Source organism: Sciurus vulgaris, assembly GCF_902686455.1.
Source record: "Sciurus vulgaris genome assembly, chromosome: 1".
In the NCBI taxonomy this organism is placed as follows: domain Eukaryota; kingdom Metazoa; phylum Chordata; class Mammalia; order Rodentia; family Sciuridae; genus Sciurus; species Sciurus vulgaris.
Window position 1 is genome coordinate 144,431,556 of NC_136461.1, and position 19,817 is coordinate 144,451,372.

Consider the following 19,817-nt stretch of genomic DNA (forward strand, 5'->3'; position numbering starts at 1 on the left):
AAAGTGTCCCTCCCCAACAAACCTAGATGCTTTATCAATAGAATTCAATGACAGCATGGCAGAAGAAATGTCAGAAAGGGAATTCAGAATGTACATAATTAAAATGATCTGAGAAGCAAATGATGAGATAAGAGAGCAAATGCAGGCAATGAAAGGTTGCACCAATAAACAGTTAAAAGAGCAAATGAAGGAAGCAAAAGATCATTTCAATAAAGATAGAGATTCTGAAAAAACAAAAACCAAACAGAAATCCTTGAAATGAAGGAAACAGTAAACCAAATTAAAAACTCAATAGAAAGCATAACCAACAGGCTAGATCACTTGAGACAGAACCTCAGACAATGAAGACAAAATATTTAATCTTGAAAACAAAGTTGACCAAACAGAGAAGATGGTAAAAAATCACGAATGGAATCTAAAGAATTATGGGATATCATGAAAAGACCAAATTTAAGGATTTTGGGGATTGAGGAAGGCACAGAGATACAAACCAAAGGAATGAAGAATAAGAGGAAGATTTGTCTACAGATCGAAGAGAAGTCTATGTGATGGAGGTATATTCAGAGAGAAAAGATGCTTGCCATTCACTTTGAAGGTGGAGGAAGAGGTCACAAGGCAAGAAGTACAAGTATCCGTAGGAAAGCTGTAAAAAGCAAGTATATGGTTTCTTCCCTGGAGCCTCCTAAGAGGATATGGCCTTGCCATACCTTCAGCCCAGTAAAACTCATTTTGAACTTCTGGCTTCTAGAATCATAAGGGAAGAAATCTGTGTTGTTTTAAGTCACCAAGTTTGGTAATTTGTTACAGCAGTAACAAGGCACTGATACAATCATGTAAGCATACTTCATTTATCCCTATATAGCATTTATCACAGTATAATATAATGGTCTTTTTACTAATCTGCCAATCTTACCAAGGGCAGAAATTATGTCTTTTCATGTGTGAATCCCCTGTGTCTAACATAATGCTTTTAAAAATATTTACCAAGTAGATTTAGAATGAATGTATTAATGTGATTCATACTAACAAAGCCCCTGCCCCCATTCTTTTTTAAAAAATTTTAATTTTTTTATTTACATTGTCTGGCTTTCGCTCAAAACCTTTTCACTGAATAAATGGGGGAATTATTTTTTTGGCTAAAGATTTTGGGTCTTCTTCAATTCCCCAGTGACTCCATTCTTCCTCAACTCCTCCCGTCAGTCACTGTGTTCCATTGCTCTTTTTGGGGTCTTCTCTTTTCTCTCCTCTCTACTTCCATCTTAGTTTTAGTACTTCATCACTTCTCACCTGGACAACAACATAGCCTCTCAACTGATCTCTGTACCACCACAGACTTAATCCATTCTTCATATTGCTATCACAGTGCTTTTCTAAAACACAAACAGACATGTTATTCCTCTCAGTTCCCCAGAGGCTCTCATTGGCTTGTTTCAGTAACAATACCAGTGAAGATTCCTCAGCATGGTATTCAAGCCCCTACTGACTGAACATTTCTAGGCTGTGTTCTCTTGTGCATTCCCCACATTCCTCCCCATCACCTGCCTGTTTCTGCTCTCCTTCCCTCTCAAACCTCATTGCCTTTGTTCCTATTCTGCCTTCAGCTTAGATAATCTACCTCCTCTTTTGAAGTTTATCAACATCCTTCCATGCCTGGAAGATTCAGCTCCAAAGCTACCTATTAGGCAATACAATGGAGCAAAGAGAGTCTTTTTAACAAATGGTGTTAGAATAACTGGACATTCACATGCAAAAAAGAAAAACGAATCTGGACACAGACCTTATGTTTTTCACAAAAGTGAATACAAAAATGATCATTGACTAAAATGTAAACTGCAAATTGTAAAACTCCTAGAAACAACAGGAAAAAAACCTAGATGATGCTGGCTCTGGCAATGACTTTTTAGATACAACGCCAAAGGCATGATTCATGAAAGAAATACTTGGTAAGCCGGACTAAAAAAAATTAAAACTTCTGCTCTGTGAATAACAATGTCAAGAGAATGAGAAGGGAAGCCACAGACTGAGAAAAAAGCTCTGCAAAAGACACATCTGATGAGGGATATAGAGGGAACTCTCAAAGCTCAACAATAAGAAAACAAACATTAAAAAATGGAATAAAGAGCTCAGTAGCCACCAAAGAAGACATAAATACACAAATAAGCACATGAAAAGATTCTCTGTGTCGTATGTCATCAGGGAAATTCAAATCAAAACAATAACGAGATGCCACTACACACCTAGTAGAGTGACCAAGATCCAGAACACGGACCATATCAAATGCTGGCAATGATGTGGAGCGGCAGGAACTCCCATCATTGCTAGTGTGAAGACAAAATGGTACACCCACTTTGGAAGACAACATGGCAGTTTTAAAAAAAAATTAAACATATGCTTATCATACAATCATGTTACCTGGAATTTATCTAAAGGAGTTTAAAAATTATGTTAAATGAAACATGTGCATGGTTGCTCTCAGGTACCCAAACCTGGAAGCAACCAAGATGTCCTTCAGTAAATGATGAATAAGTAAATTGTGGCACATCCATACAATAGAATACTATTGAACACTAAAAACGAATGAGTTATCAAACAACAAAAAGACATGGAGGAATCTTAAATGTGTACATTTAAAGAAAGACGCCAACCTGAAATCGACATATCATATGATTCCAACTATGGTTGGCCCTCCTTTTTGGTTGGTTATGTATTTATGAATTGAACCAACTGTGAATCAAAAATATTTTTAAAAATTGTGCCTATATTGAAGATATACAGACTTTTCTTCTTGTCATTATCCCTTAGACATTACAGTATAACAATTATTTATATAGTATTTATATTTTTGAGGTATTTTAGGTAAACTAGGAAGTAACCTGGGGAGACTACCTAGGTTATATGCTATTTTATAAAAGGGACTTGAGCATCTATGGATTTTGGTACCTGCTGGGTTCCTGGAACCAATTCCTTATAGATTCAGAGAGGTGACTGTCCACAACTTTTGAAAAAGACAAAACTATGGAGACTATGTATAGATCCATGGTTGTTAGGGATTGGGAGAGGGAGGGATGAACAGGAAGAACACAGCATATTTAAGGACAGTGAAAATGTATGATATTATAATGGGGATACATGTCATTATACATTTGTCAAAACCCATAGCACATACAATACCAAGAGTGAACTCTAATGTAAAACTTCAGGAGATAATGTGTCAGTGTGGGTTCATCTGATGAAACAAATGTACCCCTCCGGGTGGGGGTTATAAATAAATGGGGAGGATGTGTGTGTGATGGGGTATATTTGGGAAATCTAAGTACTTTTAATTTTACTGTGAACTCAAAATTACTCTAAAAACAAACCTTCAAAAATAAAAAGCTACTTGTCTGTAGCTTTTCCACTCTCACTCCATCAGAATTTCTCCTTCCCCTGTCTTCTGTGAGTGAGACACCCGGTGCCTCCACTTATTAGCTTTCACTCAGTTTCAAACCACAGCAGGTTGTTTACAGGCTAGTCCTCCTCACTGGACTGCTGGTTCCTAAGAACAAGAACTGAATATTATTCCTATTTTCCTGGCATTGTGCTTTGTTCATAGCAGGGGCTCAATAAATGTTTATTGAATGAATCAATCTGCCCCACAGCAAGGTCCCTCTTAGTTCATCACATCCAAATTCCATTTGTGTTTTTTATTTTAAGGTCAGTTATTATAATTTAAGGTTATAATAAAAAGTAAGAGATTGCACAAGAGCCTGAACAATGATGTTGTTTTCTAGCATTACTGGCATATACCCATAAAATATGTGCAAATAAAGGTAGAGATACCTGAGAACACAAATGAGTAAAAAGGGAAGGAAATCAATAGTTTCTAATGATATTACTATTTTGTCTTTGTACCTTCCCACATCTAGGGGTGGTAAATGAAGTGAATTAGGACTATTGTTTAAATTTAAAAAGTTTTCATTGTGGATCTTGCTAGAAGGCCATTCTGGAATCTTTCTTTCAGAATTAGGCAGGCTAGAATGATGTGCCAGAAACTGAATCCTAATGAAATATAATGTCATAGTAATTAAAACATTTGTGCATATATATATATATTCTATTTATATATATAGTAAAACATTATATTTTGATAAAAATGTTTTGAGTCAATGCAAAACTATAAAATTTCTCTTTGTTTCATAGTCAATATCTCTAGGAAAATGCCAGGAAAGATAAAAGGGGAGGCTACAGAAATAGTGGGAAAGGTGTGCATTTGTGTATTAGATATACCCCTCCCCAGTTCGGTGGGGGTGGTAAGTGAGGGCCATGAAGAACGGTGGTGGAAGGAGCATGGTTTCTTTAATGGCCCACAAGGTGCATCTTTTTGTCCTGCCTCCTGTTTGACTAATGCAAACTAATTAAACTAAATAGCAAAAGCTAATATGAAGGAAGCACAAGTGTTTTGAATAGTGGTAATGCATTCTGGAGGCTGGCTTTAGTTAAAAAAAATTTTTTTTTCAGAAAAGAACATTGACTTATTTTGTTATTTAAACCTTTTGAGTGGCCAATGGAGATACTTGGTTATACTATGCAAATTATTCTCTTTGTCTGTCTAGGTATCCACTTCTCCTGAGAAGCAATTACTTTTATAGTTTTTATAAATTATTATTCCAGAAATAGTCTCTTTATAAGAAAAATCCAGTTTTATTATATCCATCAGTGAAAAAAATCTTCCACGTAAATAAGAGTACCTTCTCTATAAATTCATTTTATCTTTCTTTGTTCAACTGTATGTGTGTAATTCTGGAGATGTACCCATATCAGAACACAAAATAGCTGTCTCATCCTGGCTATATAGTATTTTACTGTATAATTTGAGCTTAATTTATTTAATGAGTCCTTTGTTGATGGGTCTTTGGGATGCTTCTAATCTATTTTATTATCAAAAGTGCTACAATGAATCTTTGTACATACGTAATTTCCCACATATGTGACTGTAGCAATAGGATAAATTCTATAAGAATTCCTTTTCCAGTCAAAAGGTACAGGTCATTTTGACAGTCATTGCCAAATACACTTCCATAGAAGTTGTACCCATTAGCACCCTCAACAGCAATGTATTATATTGCCTGTTTCCCTATATCCTTAAAATTATATTCTCTTTTAGCACATAGAACTGTGGCCTATAATAAAATTATAATAATTTCTATAGGTTCATGTTAGGCTGTCAGAAAAGATTTTTTTTTGTATAATTTGCATGTAGGTGGAGAAAAACATTGTTGAAGAAAATTGGAAACTTTCCTTGATCTGAATATGGTCTGATAAAATGTTCCAAAGCAGCACTCAGCAAGAGGGCCTGCCTATATCAGGTACTCAATGAATATTTGTAGAATGATTCCAGTGGCTCTACTGAGTTTTGCTAAATTCTCAGAGTGATATAGTCAGATGACCTAACTTAAAAGTCTCACAGTGGCAAGAAGATCTTATATTTACATGGCAATTATCTCAGGTTCATTTTAATATATGCATCTTTTTAAAAAATCATGGAGCTTAATTGGTCATTCTGTTAACCACTTACAGGTTATATGAGAAAAATAAATGCAGAATATACATTATTAAAGGAAAATTTATTCTTTAAAGGGAAACCTAAAATTAAGTATTGAAAACATCCAGAAGATAAAACAATGCTTGGCTACCAATTCTAGAATTTTGCTATATTTTTTCTAGTTTTTTTTCCCTGTGATTGTGTACCATGCACACATCTTTTGTCACATGTACATATGGACTCATATATATTTTATAGAACTGTAATCACAATGAAAAACAATTGCATAAATTATATAGTCAGACTCATATTTATATAATAAACTTTTTGCTATTCTTATATGAACTTCTTATCTATATTGTGGCTTCCTAAAATTTCACCAACTAAAAATATATTTATTTATTTAATCACCGATCTCTTGGTCTACAGTTGGATTGTTTTCACTCTTTTATTATTACAATTTTTTTTTTTTTTTTGCATTGCTGGGGATTGAACCCAGGGCCTTGTGCATGCAAGGCAAGCACTCTACCAACTGAGCTATCTCCCCAGCCCTCTTTTATTATTACAAAGAACACTGTGACCAGCACCTTTTCCTGTTCACTTATAATGCATTTTCAAAATGGAATGCTTAGACTGATGGGGATGGGCAGGCTCGAGGTTCTGCTTTGACTGTGCTCTTCTCACTATAGACGTGTACCTGGGCAATCTGAGTTCCTCGCAGAACTTCTATTACCCTTTTTGTGCAAGTCTCAAGGTTCAGCCCAGACCCTTTTCCACCCTCAAGGTCTGTGTCTGGTAACCTATTACATATCCTTCCTCAAATTAACACAAGCACTTAACATCTACTGCTCAAAATTGAACTCATATTTTTTTACCAAATCCTCACTTCCTACTAGATGTCAAAACTTGATAGGTGATATTTCTATCCAACAGTCAATTCAACAGAAATGGAGTCATTGTGGACACCTCTTTTTTCCCTCTGAACATTATCTTTCCCATTTCACTGGTGTCTTGGTGACTTTCCACACTCTATATGTGTACCTTTTCTCTCCATCCACGTTACTGTCTTCTGGATTATGGGCCTGCTGTAGTTTCCTGACCTGTCTTTGACATTCCTGCTCAGGAGACACTTAGAGATCAGCCATTTTCTTTCAGCTTAAGCCCTATGTAAATTTATGATTTTTAATTAAAAAAAAAAAAAGAACCTTTAAAGGTTTTGCTATTGTTTGGATAAAGATCTCCTAATCCTGGTGTAAAGGCTTGTAGCCCATGGCAATATTGAGAAGTGGTAGATTCTTTGAGGTATGGGACCTAGTGGGAGGTTTTTGAGTCATTGTTAGGATGCCCTTGAAGAGGATTTTGGGATTCTAGTCTTTCACTCTCTCTTTTGCTTCCAGGTTGTAAAGTGACTGGTTGATCTCCACAATGCTCTCCTGCCACCGTGTTCTGCCTCACCACAGGACTAAAACCAATGGGCCCAACTGACCATGGACTGGAACCTCAGAAACCATGTGCCGAAATAAGCTTTTTATCTTTATACATTGATTATCTCAGGTAAAAGAACAGAAAACTAACATAGGCTTTTAATTATCTAGTGTTTGTCAAAGCATACCACCAAAATAACCATTAACAGGCAAAGCCAATACAGATTGTGTATTTAGAACTTCCTTGAAATCTTTGGTTTACCTTAAAAATTTATGTAAATTATGTAGTTGACTCAATTATGTATTTGGGCTTGTTTTCACACAAAATATTCTCTGTTATAATGTCAGTTGGAATAGCATGACTTCTGGAATAAAACCTGCAGAGCTCAACATGGTACAGCATGGTTCAGCATGTTCAGCATTCACTGTACCTAGGGGCACCTTGCCTCTCACCAGCACTTCCTCTTGTCCTTCATCTCAACCACACAGGTCCTCTTACTATCCTCACCACCCTCCATTGTGCTATATTCTATGCATTTTCCTCAAGGCTGCCACATGATTCTACTACCTCTTGACTCTTCATCCTTTCTTTTATTTACCTTCTTCCCCAGTTAAGTCCATTTGATGAACTAAACTGAATTTTTCTCATCTATGAAGACTTTTCAGATGTGAACATATATGCATGCTCATATATATGTATTCTACTATAGAATATCTTAATAGTTAATTTTATGTGTGAATTAATCCATGACTAAGTCGCCATGTCCAGATAATATTTGGTTAAATGTTATTCTGAATATTTCTGTGAGGGTGTTTTTGAGTGAGATGAGATCAACATTTAAATCAGTAGACTTTGAATAATGCATGTTGGCCTCCATAATGAGGATGGACCTTTTCCAGTTGCAAGTCTCAGTAGAACTAAGACTGCCCTCCTCCGATTTAGGCAAGAGCAGTCAGCCTTCAGACTTCAGCTGCAATATCTGCTCATCACTAGGTTTACAGCCTGCTGGCTCACCTTGAAGATTTTGGACTTGCCAGCCTCCATAATTTTATGGGACAATTCCTTAAAATGAATCTCTCTTACTTTCTCTACTTTAAATTTTCTCTCCTTGGTTCTACTTCTCTGGAGTCCTGATAACACAGTATTGATAAAAATTTAACTCATTTCTTTTTCTTCCTCTTTCTTCTCTGCACTTGCCCCTCTCCCTCAATTCTCTGTTCTTGTCCTTGTATTCACCCACTCCAACCCCAATGATCTTAAATCCTGGGAGAACAGGGAATCTGTGGACTTGTGTTTGCTTCTTAAGTGCTTACTTAGTTCAGAGTGTGGTATCCAGTTCTTTTTTTTTTAATGAATGAAGGAATGGATAGCATTTTTGATGTTTCACCAAAATTCTTTATAATGCCCCAAGACACATATGCTATCCCAGTTTTGCCCTTGCTTCCAGCTTGGATGATCACAATAAACATTCTGGGAAATAGTTAAAACAGATGAAATGTTTGTTTTTTCAAGTCTTGTTTTTAATATGAGGAGGCTGACTGTTCTATCATGTTTATTTTCCTAAATCTGTTTAAAATTTGTTATTAATTTATCAGTCTTGAAGTTTTTCTTTACATTTATACAGAATTTTCAAAGTATGTAATGTTTGATTTTAAAGTGTGTTTATAATGTGGTAACAAAATTTTCTCTGCTGTGTTTTTGCAAATGTTTCTTTCCCCCACATGGTAACTTAACTTTATTCAAAAAAGAAAAACTCTTAGTGTTTTATGTAATAAAGATATATTTAAATGTAGTATTCATTCTGTTATATACCATATTTGTCTACAGATGTGAATAATATTATTCTTGAGTTAGTTTTCTTATTATATTGTGAAAACAATGCTTTCAAATGGGAAAATAATTTGAATCCAAATATCTATCCTTAAAATTTGATATGCATTAGCTAAAAATGTAAGTCGGGTCTTCTTGTTCTGCATTTCAAAACTCTCCAATGGTTTCCCATCCCATGCAGAGCAAAATCTAAAGTCCTTCTTATGATGCTGGGCCTATATCATCTTGTCTCTGGCTACTTCTCCGGCTTCATCTTGCCCGTTAGCTCTAGCCAAATTGGCCTGACTTCCTCTGCCTTAAAGACACCAAAGATCTTCCCAGATCAGGGACTTGACACTGTTCCATCTATCTGCATTGATCTTCCTCCAGACCTCCTTCACTCTCAAGCATCAGCAGTGTGAGCTTCCCTCTGTCCTCTACAACAGTGACACCCCTGTCCCCTGTTCTTCTCTCACTTTCTTGGTGTTATGATTTTCTTCAAACCATGAACCTCAGTCAGACTTTCTTTGTTTCATTCATTTCTGTTTCCCCAATAATGATCTCAATAAATAAAAGTTGAATGAATGAATTTACTCACATATCTGATAATCTCTGAGGTGACAATTGTACAACATGTATGTGTTATTTTTCTCACACTGTAAAAGAATATCTTTTTTTTCTTACATTTAAAAAATACTCCTATCATGAGTGTCAGTTATTTTGGGGGCCACTTTCTGACTTTTGTTCCATTAGAGTTCTGTTGTTCACAAGGTCTTTGTGAGGCCTGGGAACTGCTGATCTGGGCAACAGCAAGAAGGCAAGGTGACTGCCCAAGTGTCTCTTGTCATTATTCAACATACCAGAACTTTTGTTCAAAAGTTATAAAAATTGGTAGGAAAAAATACCATCATTTACCTAGATATAGTAATTTTATTCCCCTTGTTTCAGCAGGTAACCCTCCTGTGCTGCTTAGTCTTTAGGAGTGTGGGAGAATCACATTCAAAAGAGATGTTTTTAATAACAGAAAAGTTACTGTGAAAAGAGTATGGATTAAAAATAAGCATATAAATTAAAAGGGAATTGGGAATCTGATAACAAGGAAAATATTTAAAGACATTAGTGACCCAGAAGGAACATAATGCTGTAATGCTTATGAGATGTTATAAAAAGTAACAAGGACTCTAAAAAAATCAAAGCAGTTAAATATGCATGAAATTTATGAAAATAAAAACAGGAATTCTCAAATGCAAATGATACAGCTGGGAGGAAAATTATCAGAGAGATGTAGTTTGTTTTCGATGAAATCAGAAATGCAATAATGCTGAAAAGCAACCAGTATGGTGGAAAAAGAATTAGTAGATAAAAGCTTTTTAAAAACCCTACTCATATATGCTCAAGGCAAGAGAAGAGGCCTCCTAAAGACCGAGCAGCATGGGAAGGTTACCTGCTGAAACAAGGGGAATAAAATTACTAGACTTAAAAATCAGTTCCAAGTGAAAAACAAGTAGCTCAGCATCCCAAGAACAAAAGGAGTGATTCTGCCACCCCCATGCTTCCTTTCAAAAATATTAATTTATAGGCTGCTTTCTTCAGTGACTTTCAAACTTAGCTATTTGTAAAAGATTTTAAAACTTTGTAACATCATTATTAAAAACTTCAGCAAAGGCATTTATTCATAACATTGGAGTGGATGTTATAAATAAAATATTGTCCTTCAAATGCAAATTGTTACATATTTACTTACATGAATGATCAGAGAAATAAAACAATATGCCATTTTGTGTACACACACATAATTAGTAACAAGTTTTATTTCTAATCTGTGGTTACAAAAAGTTCATTTAAAAAAGCATTTGATCCTGCTATATAATAGGAGTGGGGGCTGGGAGGTGAGAGAAGAATGGAGGAACTTTGGATTACATAGAGGGAAATTAGAGGGACAGGTATGAAAAATGGTGGAATGAGACAGACATGATTACCCTATGTACATGTAGGATTATATGAATGGTGTGAATCTACATTGTGCACAACCACAGAAACAAAATGATGTACCCCATTTATGTATAATGAATCAAAATGCAGTCTGTAAAAATAAAAAAATAATAAAAATTTAAAAAAGCGTTTGGAAAAAAGCATTTGGGTATATCATGCATAAGCAGATGAAATATAAAATAAGGAGATGAAATAATTTTGTGTAGAGTCAGTATCTAGATTAGAAAAAAAGAACTTTAGAACACCTTACAAAAGATAAAGTAGCTCTTTTTAGTAATGTATGGAAAATACATGTGAATAGGAAAAGAAGAAAATGAAAGCTTTTTGTATTTTCTTTAAGTCTTAAAAATAAAGAATTTTCAGTTTAGCCAATGATCTCCTATCCTTGGAAGAATGAAGTTTGCAGAAACATGTTTAAGGTTGATGAGTTACAGGACTGCTCAAAGAAATTAACAATATATTTTCTAGCCAAGTAATGGTAGAAGTGGGGTGGGGGGAGGCGGTGGGAGAGAGAGAGAGAGAAAGATGGAATAGTTTACTAATATTTCTAATAGGTACAATATTATAAAAGGACAAATTAGCATGGTAGTTGGCAATGGAACAGGAAAATGTGCAATAGTAGCAACCATGAATACAAAGTAAAAGAAAAATTGAGCTGAATGTCAAACAAAGTTTATGGAAGAGTTTATGGAAGAGCTCTACAGCTCTTAGAAAATGAAATGTTCATAAAAAATTCTTTATTGGTCAGAGTTTCATGCAAGGGCACAGAATTCACTGTGGCTAGTTCAAGTAGAGTTGTTTTTTTTTTTTTTTTTTTTTTTTTTTTAATAAGACATTAGATGTTATTCAGAGACATTTGAAAATAAACTCTAAACTCTAGCTTGAACCTTCTTGGGTGATTTCAAGAGGCATGATACAGGTTACCAAGAGGGCTACTGCTTCTTCAAGATGAGGAAGCAGAACATCTTAGGGAAGAGTTGTGAAGGGGAAGCTGTCACACATAAGCACACGTATCTCCACAGCAGTGCTGGACTGTAGGGACAATAGAGCCACAGAAAGGTGACCTCCACACTCTAAGTCACCAGAGGGCATCAAAGAGATGGAACCTAAGTCGCATCCAGATTCCCAGTTTAAGGGTTTTGGGAAATTCAGTCTTTATCTTTTGCCCTCAGCAATATGGGAAGGTTCACTAAAAGGAGGTTGGAATGGATGGATGGAGAGTACCTACCCAGTGCACGCCCTATAGACTTCCTCCCAAGAGAAACTTGAAAGCAAAACATATAAAACATCAAAACCAAAAACATCAATAAGAACTACTTCTCCCTAAGTTTCAACATTCATTGTCAGCTCTCCCCAGACAACAGGGGTATTATACAAGATCTAAAGACCACATTTGGAATAAGGGTAATAAATACCATAGAGCTACACACTTTTATCTTGAAACTTTTCTTTTGAAACTGTGATATTATCGTTCATGTAATGTTATTACTTGCAGGAGGCAGCAAAGAAGAAAGAAAAGTTGCCAGGCATTGGTTGGGTTTTATATGATTAGGTTCAGGTAAGATTGTTTTATATGCACTAATGATATGATAGACGGTCCTAAAAACATCAAGAAGTCAGGTTGACATTAAGTCTGATTCTATTTATGTCTGGAATGATAGATGGATTTCCTGGCAATATGAAAGAACTGTGGCAGTTACTTTGATAAAAGCACCATCTACAAACACATTTAAATGATCAAAAAATCAATTTAAATACACAGCAAAGTCCTCAAAAGATTCCTGCGAAAACAAACACAAAGAGGGACCTGGAATGAAAATGTCCAAAACTGACCAAAAAAAAAAAAAAAAAAAAAAAAAGCTGCAGCATGCTTGGGGTTCTTACAGACCCTTGACTCTCAGGCTGGTTTCAATGCCACAGACTGGGGACACAGGAGATGAGGCTGAGTCCTCAGCATGCAGGAAGTGGGCACAAGTCCTAGACATACAACTAGTATCCTCAAAGTGTGATACGCTGAGTGAAAGTATGGGCTATTCAATGAAATCTGCCAGTATGGAAAGATGCCAAACTTTGACTAGAAAGAAAATTCTTCTTAGAGAATTTATCACCATAATCTGAAATCAACATGGGTTTGTATATTCAAACTGTCTGTATGATATGGTCCAAGATCAGAAATAGCACCTAGAAGATCATCCTTTCCTCTCTCTTACGTTTCCACAGGATATTTTGCCTAACCTTTGGTCCAGAAGGGGAGTTGTCCATCTGTGATCTGAGACCTCTGAAATCATGACCCCAAATAAACACTTCCTCCTCTAAAATTGTTCTTGTCAGGTCTTTTAGTCAGAGAGGTGAAAAACAGACTAAAACAGTCCTTTTCTGGACAGCTAGCAATGTTACCACTTCCCTCGCCTCCTGTCCCAAATTTTGCTCTCTGAAATTCCTTTATTTCCAGAGAAATTCAGCTTAGTTTCTCAGCTAGTATAGCTCTCTCAAAACAAAAGCCCTTCCTTCAGCTGAAGGAACTGTCCTCTTTGAAAGTAGGCCAGTGGCCATCTCTTGTTATTTCGCAGGCACTGGCTGAACACTGCCAGCATGTAATGGTTTCCCCCTTCACCCCAGATGAGGTATTAAAATATTTGTAAACCAAAACAGATGGTAGCAGGAGAAGGGCATAAGTGAAGAGAGGCAAATACAATTACTCTGCTAAAAAACTGATTGTTTTCTCCATATTACACCTAATTTACAAGATTAGGTAATTGAATATTCTAAAGAGCTATTATATTTAAATAAGTGCCTAACTTACTCCTAAATGGAAGTTAAAAACTCTTTTAAAACAGATTTGTTGTTTATTTTTTATAATAGGTATAATTCCACATACCATAAAGTTGATCATTTAACAGTGTACAATTCAATGGTTTTTCACTATCCATAACCACTAGCACTATATAATTCCAGAATGAAACCCCTTACTCATTAGCAGTCACTCCCCATTCCTTCCTCACCCAAGTCCTTGGCAATCACTAATCTACTCTCTGTCTGTATGAATTTTCCTATTCTGGACATTCCATACATTTGATACAATATCTAATCTTTTGTAATTAGTTATTTTATTCAGCACAATGTTTTCAAGGTTCATCCATATTGCAGCATATATCAGTACAGTATTCCTTTTTTGTGGACAAATAATATTCCATTATATTGTAAGAGACCAGAATATGCCTTCTCCAAATATGAAGGCCTGTTGAGTTGAGCAGCAGCAGATGCTGAAAATCTTTCTGCCCTCCCCCTATTTGCCTTAAAGCAGGACATAAATTTGTAAAGACGTTCCTTCTCCTTTCTCTACCAGGAAGGACAGACATTTATCACTGGAGATGACTATGGGCCCTTATCTGATAGTAACTACACCAGAGGAGTCTCTTTGATAAAACTTACTAACTAGTCCTTATCTACTGTTAGTTTCTTTATATATTTACTTTCCAACTTCTGGAAGCCTAAAACTGCTTTCCTTTGTCTTATCAGTTCTTTAAGATTTGCTGTTCTTTGTTGAAGATGGTATATGAGCTACAGTTCTAAGCCACTGTTTTGTATTACCTTTCATGGTGATTTCTCCAGGGTGATGTACATTATGTATGTTAATAAACTTATTTCTTATTAAATGTCTTTTGTTATAGAACTTGATTCCAACTGTAAACTCATAAGAATTGAGGAGAAATTATATTTCATCTCTACAAGTACAGATATATCACATTTTCCTTATTTATTCATTGATTAATAGGCATTTAGGTTATTTCCTTTTTTTTTTTTTGGCTACTATCAATAGGGCTACTATGAACATTTGTTTAGAAGTCAACGTGTGGATAAATGTTTTCATTGCTCTTGGGTATAAACCTAGGAGTGGAATTGTTATATGAGTACTCTCTCCTTAATTTTTTAAAATTGTTTATTCTTTTTAGTTATACATGACAACAGAATGCATTTTGATTCACTGTACACAAATGGAGTACAACTTCTCATTTCTCTGGTTATACACGACATGTAGTAGCACCATTTGTGTAATCATTCATGTACATAGGGTAATGATGTTTGTCTCATTCCACCATCTTTTGCCCTTCAATAGATGAATGGATAAAGAAACTGTGGTATATATACACAATGGAATATTACCCAGCCATAAAGAAGAATAAAATTATGGTATTTGTCCTTAATTTTGGAGGAATTGCCTGTTTCCCAAAGTGACTTCCATTTTACATTCCCATCAGCAAGTACAAATGTTTCCTTTTTTTGGCGCTCTCACCAACACTTGTCTTTTTCATTATAGCCATTGTGTTAGTCAGCTTTGAGTCACTGTGATCAGGACACCTAACAAGAACAACTTAGAGGAGGGAAGTTAATTTTGGCTTGTGGTTTCAGAAGTTTAGTCCATGGTTGGCTGAGTTTGTTGCTCTGGGCCCCAGGTGAGGCAGAACATCATGGGGAAAGGGCTTAGCACAAGAGCACTGCTCACCTCATTGAGGTCAGGAAGCAGAGAGAGGATGGAGAAGGGGCTTCAGGGCAGATGAACTCTTCCATGGCAAGCTCCCAGTGATCACCTCCTCCAGCCACACCCCATCTGCAGTTACCACCCAGTTAGTTCATTCACACTAGTATGGACTGATTAGGTTGTAGCTCTCATACTCCAATAATTTTTACCTCTGAATATTCTTCCTTAACATAGGAACTTTTGGGGGACACCTCAGTGTGAAACCATAACAGTCATCTTAGTGGGTGTAAAGTGGTATCTTACGGTCTGATGTGCATTTCCCTCATAGTTAATGATGTTGAACATCTTTTCATGTGCTTATTTCTATTGCAATATGTTTTTTGAGGCAATATCTGCTCAAATCACCTTGTGCTTTTTAAAAATTGGGTTCTATATTTACTGTTGATCTGTGAGAGTTCTTTTATATTATAGATACAAGTCCCTTATTGGAAATGTGATTTGCAATCCTGTTCATCTATTCTGTAAGTTTTTCTAAATAGTGAATTATATGTATGCAACAATTGATTAATTAGAAGTTAAGGTTTTGTCTTTCTCCTGAATTTCTTCAAATTTAGAGAAACCAGTGATGCTACAGCACACTCTAAAGAGAGTATGTGAAAAAGGGAAAAAAGAACAGTGTCCAGCAGAGAGTAATGTGTTCAATTAACTTCTGCAAATGAATGAATAAAATCTATGTTTTTATCCTGGTTCATACCACTCCTCTGACTTGTGTTCCTCTGCTGGACTTTCTGAGCAATGGTATTCATTTCATGGTTTAAAGGTCCCCTGGGGAGGCATGAAGTTTTGGAAAGTTGTACCTGTTTCCATGTTCATGCTCTAAACTTTACAGATGCACTAAAGCATAACCACTGCCATATGGTTTTTGCAGGTTTTTCATAGAAAGAAGCAGTTTTATGTTCTGCTCTTTGAGTTTGAGAGTCACTGACTTCAGAGAAAGAAACAGTTGTGTTGTCAGCTAGGTGTTGATGCTATAGAGGGTTTTCAATTGATCTGGACTTTTATAGTAGGGATGTTTATCTGGAGATTTACTTAGGAGATTTCACACTTACTTCAGTCCTCCTGACCTGGGAGTGGTTCGCTCTGTGTGACTCACCATCCTGTTGACCAGGTACATAGCTGTAGGGGGATGGATCTGTAGTTGTCAGGGAGGCAGGTCACATCTGTCTGTCCAGCTGAAGCCTCTGGAGACCTTAGGACTTATAGGCAGTCCTAGTCCTACATTTGCATATCACTTATAATAATCTATCAAGATCATTTTGCAACTGAAGTTTGACATAATCCATTGTATATCTTGTCAAATCATAGGAAAAATCAGAATGATTCAAAAATGGGTAGAGCCAAAGGAATTCTAGTAGAAACTATGAAATCAAAGAAGGAATAAGTATGAAGGAAGCATGGTAGGTAAAGGAAGAAGAACAAAGAGAAGCAACATACTCCCTTGTAACTGGATATAAACAAGAATCTAACTTTACACGGGCAGAGCTGACTGATGGTGTTACTCAGCTCAGTTACCTATCCAGTCAGCTGAGATGACCTTGGATATGTGTATGACATATATATAGATGCAGGCACCTGCTGGTTACTGAAATATCCATGTGGTTATGAGTATGCAAACAGTCCCATCAGAGAAAAAGGAATTTTAAAAAATTTGTTTACAGAATATCTTAGTCCATTCTGGTGCTGCTAAAACAAAAATACCTCAGACTGGGTAATTTATAAACCAAAGAAACTTATTACTCAAAGTTCTGGAAGCTGGGGAGTCTAAGATCAAGGTATCAGAAGATTTGAATCTGGTAAGGGATTATTTATTTATTTTTAATAGATGGAACCTTCTAGCTATGTCCTCACATGGCAGAAGAGGCACATAAGCTCCCTTGACCTCTTCTATAAGTCCCCTGACTTCATACTTATGATATAATCACTCCCAAAGTTCCCACCTCTTATACTCTTGCATTGGGAATTAGGTTTCAACATACCCCAGTATGTTTGGGGTACACAAACATTCAGAGAGTTAATATGAATATGATTGTTATCTTAATCTGGTTTAGAGAAAACAATTTCTAAATCTAATAGCCAACTATAATATATTGCATTTATGTAAATCTTTTTATTCCCCCATAAATGTAAGCATTTTTAGCTTACATGATTGCCCCCTATTCCAATACCCCCCACAAAGGAAAGAAGCTGTCTTACCTACTGACTTAAGGTTCAGAGGCAAATTGACTCTGTTTTGGGTGAGGAAAAAGTGGTCATTGATATTTAGACTACTGTATGGAGCTAGGAAGCGAATTAGGCATTTCAAATACATAAATTCCTTTAATCCCTGGAAGAAACCCACAAGTTTCATATAATATTGTTATTATAGTTTCATAGATTAAAGAGAATTGCCCAAATCATCAAGCTAGTAATGGCAGAACCAAACCACATCTGTCATAATTTAGAGCCATAGTCTTTGAGCTCTGCAATGTTCCTATTTGCCAGTTCTAATTGAGGGCTCTTACTTTTAAGGATGTGTGGAAGGAGTCTAAGCCCATGCCCAGTTACTCTGTCTCATGTTGGTGTGGGATGGGATAGAAGCATCTAATATAGAACCCAAAACATGGCAGACATGAGTTAATTTGTGATAGGCTTCATTTTTAAGGCACTTAATGGAGGTTTCCATTACAGAAATGTCTGTGTTTTTAGAGAGCTAATGGTAGACTCTGCAAAAGGGCAGTTCCTCACATCTGGTTTTTTACAATCTTTTACTTCTCCTCCCCTTTCTGCTGAAAGTATGGTACTAGCTATGGTTAATTTTCTCAACCCCCTGCTCACCTCCCCATATCTGCCTGCTTCTTCACTCTGTAAAAGGGTTTCCTTCCTTAAAATAACATCCTCCCTCTATCTGAAGGTAAGTAAACTTCATTCAATGAAACATGGAATGCAGCAGAAATTCATTTCTAGTGTGAGTGGACAGTTAACATTTGACTGGTAGGTTGGTAGTTCTTGACAAAGACAAGACAGTTTTGATCACCACTGACAGATAAAGGCAGGATCAGTGATACTCTTACAAGAGGATGAAAACATTTAACCAGATTTGTACCACAAACCACACTATCTCTTAGTTTTGTGAATGACACATTCCTCAGTATTCTGTTTTTACATCTGTGTTTACATGTTCAGTTTTCCCAGGATTGGGTTGACAGATTTAAATCTTTGATTTTTACATATTAAAAAAGAACCCTTTCATTTTCTTTTGCAAATTATAGTTATAATGTACCTACATATGTCTTTATTAGGTTTCCATATACATAAAAACATCAGTCTCCCTGTAGTGTCTTATGGTTCATTGTTTTGCAGTGATACCTGTGGGAGCCTTCAGTTCTGAGACCCAGTTAGCCCCAGACTTACCGCACCATTTCACTTTCCAGTTACGATTGGCATCAACTCCACGGCAGTGGAACCTTGAGTTCCTTGATCTTGTTTTTCTCCAAAATCGATCCTACACATAATCAAGAAAATAGGCAGAGAGAAAAATACTTAAAAGATTATTCACGTGCATTTTAGTAGCTCGATCAGTGAAGGAAATGCATCACTGAGTAGAGAGTTCCTCCACCAATAGATAAGCCTGGAGAGTGGAAAGAGGACTGGGTTCATGCTTCAGTCTCTACCGTGAACTTGTCTCCTACTTGCTCTTGGCTTCATTTCTTTATAGGCAACACTGAATGGGTTGGACTAGACCAATGATTTCTCATGATTTATTTGGAAGGAGAAGTTTTTGTTTACATGAAATCTTACACAAAAACACAATATGAAAGTGAAATCAAAAGGTTGGTGCTCTAATCTCAAAAAACTAAAGGATGAATGATCTCGCTGATAAGCGGATGAGGACATATAATGGGGGGTGGGAGGGGTTAGTGTTAGGGTTAGGGTTAGGTTTAGGGTTAGGGTTAAGGAGGGTGGGAAGAATGGAGGAAGGAAGGACTGTATAGAGGGAAAAGAGGGGTGGGAAGGGTGGGGGGGAGGGAAAAAAATAACAGAATGAATCAAACATTACCCTATGTAAATTTATGATTACACAAATGGTATGCCTTGACTCCATGCACAAATAGAGAAACAACATGTATCCCATTTGTTTACGATTAAAAAAAAAAGTTGGTGCTCTGATTGGGGAGGAAGTGAAGACCCCTTCTGCACCCCTGGAATCATTTAGTGGGCTGCCCACTAAGACACCCTCCTGTTCCATGACTGTTTTCTGTGACTTATTCAGTCCCCTTTTCAATTGGATATGCAAAGTGACTTACATGTGTCCAGCTAAAATGGTATCCATCAACATTAAAGACAGGCATGATATAGAAATACAGATGTTTCAACATTTTTCTCATGGCTGCATCACTTCTATATGTTAGAAGGGCCTAAAAGAAAAAAGAAGACATTTTTAAACAAGATAAATGGATCCCAAATGCAGGTTTAGAGGGAAAAAAAAAAAAAAAAGAGCATGAGAAAACCTTTCTATCCTTATGAAACACCAAATACACTGGGTTAAAAAGT

The 19,817-nt window shown here is 36.2% G+C and overlaps 1 protein-coding gene across 2 annotated transcripts in view; it reads right to left on the reverse strand.

Annotated features, from left to right (window-relative positions):
• CPA6 (carboxypeptidase A6) overlaps window positions 1-19,817 on the reverse strand; it is a 352,255-nt gene that overhangs the window by 33,891 nt on the left and 298,547 nt on the right. For both annotated transcript variants that reach the window (XM_079103921.1, XM_079103922.1), the window contains 2 exons: window positions 19,571-19,681; window positions 18,678-18,768 (listed from right to left, as the gene is read on the reverse strand). In XM_079103921.1, coding sequence (XP_078960047.1) covers window positions 18,678-18,768; window positions 19,571-19,681 — 202 coding nt within the window. The remainder of the gene's footprint in view (window positions 1-18,677; window positions 18,769-19,570; window positions 19,682-19,817) is intronic.